This window comes from Electrophorus electricus, chromosome 23, assembly GCF_013358815.1.
Source record: "Electrophorus electricus isolate fEleEle1 chromosome 23, fEleEle1.pri, whole genome shotgun sequence".
Taxonomy (NCBI): Eukaryota; Metazoa; Chordata; class Actinopteri; order Gymnotiformes; family Gymnotidae; genus Electrophorus; species Electrophorus electricus.
The window spans coordinates 7,170,502-7,179,652 of NC_049557.1; the positions used below are offsets into that span (position 1 = coordinate 7,170,502).

General features: G+C 46.3%; 1 protein-coding gene across 3 annotated transcripts in view; it reads left to right on the top strand.

Annotated features, from left to right (window-relative positions):
- celsr3 (cadherin, EGF LAG seven-pass G-type receptor 3) overlaps positions 1-9,151 on the top strand; it is a 47,600-nt gene continuing 38,449 nt past the window's right edge. For all 3 annotated transcript variants that reach the window (XM_035522050.1, XM_035522051.1, XM_035522052.1), the window contains exon 1: positions 1-5,247. In XM_035522050.1, coding sequence (XP_035377943.1) covers positions 54-5,247 — 5,194 coding nt within the window. In that variant the 5' untranslated portion in view covers positions 1-53. The remainder of the gene's footprint in view (positions 5,248-9,151) is intronic.

Here is a 9,151-nt window from a genome sequence, read left to right on the forward strand (position 1 = left end):
CAGAGAGAGGGGTGAGAGCGAGAAAGGGGGAGAGAAAGGATCTCACCATACTAATGGCTGCACTGCTGCGGGTCTTTAGTTCGCCTTCGCCGCTACTGCTACACCTTCTCCTCTGCTCTTTGTTCGCCGTTGTTCCGGGGAGGGCAGCGGGGCCGTGCCGGGGCTCCCTGTGCTCCCACCCAGCCCCCGGAGACACTCGGAACCTCAGCCAGCCCGACGGATCGAGATCGGGGGCTTTGGCTGGGGGCGCTTTGGAGATCCGCCCTTCATGGACGATAGCGTGGCTTGAATCGGGATTAGAATTCCCCATCTACAAGTCATGCTCACGGAACAGATCAGCAGGAGCCCCCGTCGGCACGTTACCGGTGGATTACAATAATTTATATATATCAGAACCGGCGCCGCGGAGCAGACGTTATCATCAACAGCTAGTTAGGAGCGTTGGCGGTTTAGGGAAGGGCGTTGTTTCTCATTTTCTTGTTTCTCTGATGCAGAATGGCAAAAAGAGGTCTGTACAAAGGACTAGAGCGATCTCACCACTACAGACTCCCCTCGACACGGGGCGGGTCTTTGTACGAAGCGAGTACAGGGGACAGGGTTGGATAGATTCTAAGTCCTGTTTGGATAGCGGGAGTTCCGGAGGTTGGAGAACCGGGCCTGGCCACAGTTGCTCTCACTCAAAAGGGAAGTTGACCACTGCCAAGAGGCAGGCTCAGTCGCAATTAAAAGACAATTCTCATTCTTATTCTAATGTGGCTTCTAGTGTTTCGGACGCCAGTAAATTGGACAAAAGGAAAACGGACAGTCCCTCCTCAGGCTTTTTCAATGTTATCGATCCCACCAGTGATGGCTGGCGTGGGTATTTTAATACAGCCGCTGGGAATACTGGGGTGTGTGTGGAACGCGAGTTCTGGACACAGCACGTTTCTGTAGCTGTAATAGGAATTGCAAACAGCTTTCGACACTGGATTACAGGAGTCACTGTCGTGCACACGGGTTGCTCTAAAAGATGCTTACGCCGGTTCAGCACCCATCTAAGGCGCTCCGCACCCGTTAGGTGCATAAATTGTGGAGAAAGTACTAGAGAACGCAAGTGCATCGCATTTCTTCACAACACTTTATCGTCGTTATGTTTTAATATCGCGGTCGTTAACACCACCGACCTAGACGCAAATTTCCGCGAGAAGAATGAACAGGGCTGGAGGCATAAATTCTCATGTGGTCTGCAACAAAGTATTGCGCGTGCTGCTGACTCTTCTGTTTCCACGGAGGATGTGTCACGACGGGACAAGCGAATCCATCATGCCGCGAGACTTACTGGAAACCCCTCTCGCTCAGACGAAAGAGAAACTAATTATCACACAACATCCAGTCTCGTCACTTATCAGTCTGAGGCGGAACGCAGCGAAGTTCATATCTCTGACTCACCATTTACCGTGACCGATACAGTTACTGATACAACGCCACGCATCTTCTTGTCGTTTGAATTAAACTCCACCAAACCATCTGGTGACTCACACACTCACGAAGGAACTCACGCCGTTTGGGGTAACAACAAAGACACCGTGCAGGGAGCACCACGATCTCTTTGGACAGCTCCTAACGACAAATTCGATACAAATTCTCTTCTTTTCGTTCGAAGTGTGTTTTTGGTGAATAGTAACAACAACAACAACAACAACAACAATAAAAATCAGAATAACAAACAAATGAATAGAGGCAACGATGAAACACACATAAATCTAACACACATTGCTCCAAATGATGATGAGAAGGATGGTGATGACTTGCCAGAAAAGTTAACACTGCATGTGCCATGTGCTCGTACTCAACGGAGTTCTGCGCCAACGGGGAGTTCAATCCAGGCATGCGCCGACAGCCGCGCTAGCAGCAGCTTAGACGTCACCATGGGAGCCACGCGGCCGCAATTAAAATCCAGTAACGGAGTGTCATTACAAGCTGAGGCTGTCAGTCAGCGTGAGGAGTGGCTGGGAGCCGTGGGGAGAGGGCAGAGGGAAGGAGCGATGAAGGGGGTGGGCAGCCAGGATCGGGGGAGCAAGGCGAAGGGTAACAGGCAGGCTAGAAATCAGGAGAGAGAGGAAAACGAGGAGTTGGTGATTGCAGAAAACACAAAGGGAGAGGCGCTGGAAACAGGCACAAATTTAGCGAGAGGGGGAGGTAAAGGTCAAAGCAGAGTCACCTCAGAGACCGAGAGAGAGGCAGAGAGCACAGGAGACAGAGGAGACAAGAACAAAGAGTGGCGTGCAATCAAGGAGACACAGCCAGGGCAAGGCAAATCAAATCAAAGTAGAGATCGGGTAGAAAGCACTCGAATAAATGCGGACACTAAGGGCAAGAAACATACAGAGAAAGAGAGTAATAAGGATAAAGATGTGAAGTATTCCAGGCACTTTGAAGACCAGACAGGTGGCCCTCCTGTTGTACGCTCTCGTAGAGCTGCCAATCGACATCCCCATTTTCCTCAGTATAACTACCAGGTTCAAGTGGCAGAAAACCAGCCTCCTGGCACTTCAGTCATATCAATTTTAGCAGAGGATCCGGATGGTGGAGATGCAGGTAGACTTGGCTACAGCATGGCCCCTTTAATGAACAGCAGATCCATGGATTATTTCCATATCGACCCAGTAACTGGCCTAATCACTACCACGCATATTCTGGACAGAGAACACATGGACCTGCACTACTTCAGAGTGACTGCCACAGATCATGGCTCGCCACGTGTGTCGGGAACAACAATGGTGGCCATCACTGTTTCTGACCGCAATGATCATTCTCCAGTTTTCGAACAGACAGAGTATCGTGAAACAATTCGAGAAAACGTGGAAGAGAGCTATCCAATCTTGCAGCTGCGCGCGACTGATCTCGACTCTCCGTCAAACGCCAACATCCGTTACCGGTTCGTTGGAGAGAATGCAGCTGCGGCACGTTCTGCGTTCGAGATTGATCCACGATCGGGTCTGATCACCACACGTGGCATTGTGGACCGAGAGACGAACGAACGCTACACGTTATTGGTGGAAGCCAGCGACCAAGGACGCGAGCCTGGTCCACGATCAGCTACTGTTAGCGTTCACATAACTGTTTTAGATGAGAACGATAACGTTCCACAGTTCAGCCAAAAACGCTATGTGGTGGCGGTTCGAGAAGACGTGCGACCGCATTCAGAAATCCTGCGCGTCAGTGCATCTGATCAGGATAAAGATGTGAATTCGGCTGTGCACTACAACATCATCAGTGGAAACAGTAGAGGGCAGTTTGCCATTGATAGCGTTACAGGGGAGATCCAGGTGGTGGCACCACTTGACTTTGAGACTGAACGGGAATACACCCTACGACTGCGTGCTCAAGATAATGGCCGCCCACCTCTTTCTAACAACACTGGAATAGTCAGTGTCCAAGTCACTGACGTTAATGATAATCCACCCATTTTTGTGTCCACACCATTTCAGGCAACAGTACTGGAGAGCGCCCCCATTGGCCACTCCATACTGCACATACAGGCAATTGACACTGATAGCGGTGATAATGCACGACTGGAGTACAGACTAACGGGAACAGGCACAGACACGCCTTTCGTCATTAACGCAGCTACTGGCTGGGTCACAGTGAGTTCAGAGCTTGACCGGGAATCAGTGGAACACTATTTCTTTGGTGTTGATGCCAGGGACTATGGCATGCCACCTCTCTCAGCCACAGCTAGCGTCACTATTACCGTGATGGACGTCAATGATAACCGTCCAGAGTTCCTGCAGAAGGAGTACTTTGTTCGGTTGAACGAAGATGCTGCAGTTGGAACAAGTGTGGTTAGCGTGACGGCGGTCGATCGTGATGTCAACAGTGCAGTTACCTACCAGATTACCGGTGGCAACACACGCAACCGATTTGCCATTAGCACAGCAGGAGGAGCTGGGCTTCTATCCCTAGCATTGCCACTCGACTACAAGCAGGAGCGGCGCTATGTGTTAACAGTCACTGCCTCTGACAGAACTCTTCACGATACCTGCCAGGTACACGTTAACATTACAGATGCTAACACACATCGGCCCGTGTTCCAGAGTGCTCACTATTCTGTGAGCGTGAACGAGGACAGACCACCCGGCAGTACCGTGGTGGTGATCAGCGCCTCGGACGAGGACGTGGGGGAGAACGCACGTATCACATACTTCCTAGAGGACAACATCCCACAGTTTCGCATTGACCCTGCAACAGGTGCAATAACCCTTCAGGCGGAGCTGGATTATGAGGATCAGATGACGTATACACTCGCCATCACAGCTCGTGACAATGGAATCCCACAGAAATCTGACACAACCTACGTGGAGGTCAATGTGAATGATGTGAACGACAATGCACCGCAGTTCCTCAGCCCACACTATCAGGGCGGAGTCAGTGAAGATGCCCCGCCCTTCACCAGCGTTTTACAGATCTCTGCTACTGATCGAGATGCTCACGCTAATGGCCGGGTGCAGTATACCTTTCAAAATGGAGAAGATGGGGATGGGGATTTCACCATCGAGCCCACTTCCGGAATAGTCCGTACGGTGCGTCGACTGGACCGCGAGAGTGTTCCGTTTTATGAGCTAACAGCTTTTGCGGTTGATCGCGGCATTCCACCTCAGCGCACGCCTGTACGCATTCAAGTCAGTGTAATGGACGTTAACGACAATGCTCCTGTGTTTCCTGCTGACGATTTTGAGGTTCGGGTGAAGGAGAATAGCGCTGTTGGGTCTGTTGTAGCTCAGATCACTGCAACCGATCCAGATGAAGGGCCCAACGCCCAGATCATGTATCAGATTGTGGAAGGAAACATCCCAGAGATCTTCCAGATGGACATCTTCTCTGGAGAGCTCACATCTCTTATCGACCTGGACTATGAGGCACGGAGTGAGTACGTCATTGTGGTGCAGGCCACGTCAGCCCCGCTGGTAAGTCGCGCCACCGTCAGGATTCGGCTTGTCGACCAAAATGACAACAAGCCCGAGATGCAAGACTTCCAGATCATATTCAACAACTTCGTGTCAAACCGCTCCAATACATTCCCAAGCGGTGTCATTGGGCGTGTCCCAGCCCATGACCCGGACATCACTGACCGCCTCTACTACACCATTGACCGGGGCAATGAGCTCAAGTTGCTGCTGCTCAACCACACGAGTGGAGAGGTCCGTCTGAGCCGCCAGCTGGACAACAACCGGCCACTGGTGGCTCCCATGCTCGTCACCGTCACCGGTGAGTTATGGCGTGGGGAAGAGGGATGGGAAGGGGGGTTGGGTGGAAGAGAGGAGGAAGAGAATTAAGGTCAAGAGGGTGGAGTCAAATCAGGTCAGATTGGTTTGGCTAACCCTTCACCACAGTGTAATTGCCTCAGTGGTCTGTTATGCTAGCTCACTAGAGGCAATGCTCAGGGCAATGGTGTCAGGGCAGAGAGACAGAGAGAGACAGAGAGAAAAGAAAGAAAGAAAGAAAGAAAGAAAGAAAGAAAGGGATAAGAGGGAAAAAATCTGTTGAGAAATTTGACTCTTGACTGACAGCAAAAGTGCTTCCACGGTGCATTTAAAGATCATTGTGAATTCCATTAAGCTCTAATGGTGCCTTGCAGGGAACAATAGACAGTAATAGTGTTTCATTAAGTGAGCAGGTTGAAAGAAGATGCTGATCTCAAATGTAGTTTGATATAAATGGCACGTAATGATTGTGGTCTCGTTGAGAATATACTGATGTTTGGGTGTGAATTTGTTGATTGTAAAAGCCATACTGGAAAGAAGAGATTTCAGTGAATCATTTTGGTCCTACAATACAATAGAAAAGTATGGTTCTGTAATATTCTGGGATTTTGAAGTTTCAATGGTTCTGATAGTGCAGAATTGGTCTGCTCCATGTATGGGAGAGAATTTGTGATATAAAGCATATGAAAATAGCAAGGTTTAGGAGTGATCCAGGATACACTGCCAGTCAGCTCAGCCTCCGGCAAAATGTTCTGCCTTTTTTCCCCTCATTTCTTCTCTTTTTTTTATTGTATCACTTCTCAGAGAAGTGAAGCATGCTTTCACTCTGTCCCCTATTCACTCTTCACTCCCCAGTTCTCCCCTCCAGGACTCCGATCACTGCGTAGGGTGCGTGCCCACTTCATATTCATCTAGACTTAGTGAGAGAGATTAGGGTGTAATATTACTGAAGATCTGACCTTATGTCACTGTCCAGTGCTACATGTTTGTTTGTTCGTGTGAGCGAAGGTGGTAGGGAGTTTGGGGAGGGGGTCCAGTCAGTAGATACTGTTCTTTTTGGATGAGAGAGCATATGCAATTAAAATACCATTTGATACTGTACACAGAGGGTATGTGAAAGGTAGTTCAAGTTCAAATTCAAGAGGTTTTATTGTCATTTCAGTTATATACAAGTACACAACAAAAACGAGACAATGTTCCTCCAGGACCATGGTGCAACATAAAAACAACAGTGCAACAGACAACATGCTACACAAGTGCAAACAGTCCAATATAGTGCAAAAGTACTTTATGGTGTTATTATGTAGGTATTATGTATGTGTAAGATTTATTCCAAAATCCTGCATTGTAGACAGTGGCTCGACCTCTACAGACCTGCACACAGATTTGATGTCCCAAGTGATAGAACTGACATTGTGATACACATTTACATATTCATGTATTTTAATCAGAGAAACAGCAGGCTTGGTTCTTAAACAGTATGAAACGGGCAGGACCACCCTTTTCGCCATTAAAACAAATTCAACAGCTTTATTCCTCCTGAAAAGTTTATACATTCTGATTAAATTATATTTGGAAAAGTGGCATTTTTTTTTTTTTACAGGAAAAACAGACCCACTGCCATATTTACCAGGGTTGCGCCATCAAGTATCCACTGAGGGTTTTTTATGTTTCTTCTGAATGTGGAACCGTGACTCATGAGCTCACAGTTACGGCCCTGTTGTTTTCACCCTGTTTCGCTTATCACAATGAAAGATGTTTCATTCGCTTACTATTTTCAAAATGAGACCAGTTTTCCTCAGTACTCTACTGTGCTTACCATGTGCATGCACAAGGCAAACACATTAATAATACACCATCACAAAATGAAACCTTTTACTTTGAAGTGCACACAATTCAAGATTAAAAATGAAAAATCATTCTATTAGTGTTAATGGTAGCCAGTAGTGTATTCTTGCAGAAAACAAGACAGATAACAAGTCGCAAGTATGCTAAAATCAACACCAGTGTTCTAAAGCGTCAGTTCACATTTCCTAGCAGGATGTGAAAACACTCATACACATACTGCTAGAACTGCAGGAATGCAGGAAAAAGCAGAACCGTTTACTGTGACATAGGGAACTGTGTAAAAACACCCAACGGTATAGAAAACAAAGGAAAACCTGTTTCTGGAAACCGGAGAAGGGAATAGCAAGTTAAAGTTCACAGACAGCGATCTCAGAGATCTCAGCAGGGTAGTTGTAGAAAATAAAAACCATCCAGAATAGTCCAGAACAGACAGTGATTGGACTGATTGAGGGCAAAACCTGTGTCTTGACAATGAAGGAAATCAAATATATATCAAGTGTCTATGTGTGTGTGTGTGTGTGTGTGTGTGTGTATATATATCGCGTATAGTGTATATAGTGTATATATAATGTGTGTTCATGTATGTTCCTGTGTGCGTGACATTATATCTCTAGTTTTTTTTTGTTTTATTATTATTATTTACATTTTTTGGCATTCGAAAAGTTGGATGTGAATATACTGAAGAAGTCACAGTGGAAATGTGATACCAGAATGTAAGTTTGCATGTGTAGAGGAGCTGCATCATTTCTCTCTGTTTCTCTCTCTCACTCTCATTCTGTTCTGTTTCACGGATAGTATAATGAGCACTTAGGCCTCAGGGGACACCTAGATTTAGAAACAGACAGCAGAGTAATCAACTGTCAGCCCTGCATTCAGCACACTTCCCTCTGTGTACAGCATGTCTGTATGCATGTCTGCACTTTGTAAGTGGGTGGAGTAATATTTCCAGGTGATTTTGCTTGTGTGCATTCATGGGTAAATCTTTGACCGTTTGACAGGTCAGGGTTTGACCTGAACCCTGCATTGTGTATGTCTTTTATTGCAAAAATGCACCTTTTTGGTTACTGAGGGTACGGTTAGGGTTAGCCTATGACTATGGTTAGATTTAGATAGTACCATATTATCACATTATGTTAATTTCTTCTAGTTGAAAAAAGAGAAACCTGTCTACATATCTAATTTTTGTGATGGACAAAATGCTCTAATACACATATAAGACACACACCCATTCACACAAGGCTTAAGGCACGGCAGACCCAACAAATCGTCTCAAATGACAGACAGTTGTTTTTTTTGCCATTGCTACATCTACAGTCCAGCAGTTCTGCTCTGTTCTGATCCACTCCACCCTGTTAATTCGATCACAATAAACGGATTACTTGCTAACAGAAGAGAGCAGAGACTCTTGTCTCCTGTCCTATTACAACTGCTCGCACAGGCTAGGATACAGACACAGAGTGTACACTGCTATGACCAGTGCAATGCTACACATTGGCTTGTGGTAGTCTGTGTGTAGTTTTGTGTAGTGCTGTGTATGAGTTTAATGAATCTTGAAGGGGTTGCACCTCATAGTGCTCCCTGAGTTTAGACTGGAGGTGAATTCAGTCTTTCTTCACCACTGTAAAGTGGGTCTGTAAAGTAGGATTTTCCATTTTTAGGGAGGTAATTTGCTCCTATTAGCTTGCTACTTTGATGTCTGCATTTGTGTGTGTTTGTGTTCACACATAGTGACCCAATGGTTCAAATGCATTTTCTCTCTTTGGAAGAACAGATAAACAAGTTAACAGCATTTAATGGCTTTAAAAAATAGAGCATGCACTGATACACACACACACACACACACACACACACACACACACACACACACACACACAGTTTTTTTCCCCCTGCGGTATAAAGATTCCAAAAATAAACTTTGCTTTAAAGTGAATAAGTGAGTTGGGTTATGAAAGATTAAACACAGATAACATAGAAAAAAAGAGAGAGAAAGCGGGAGGGAACCAGTAAGAGAGGAAATTACAGTGACAGAAATACAGAGAGGTGAAGACAGACATAAAGAC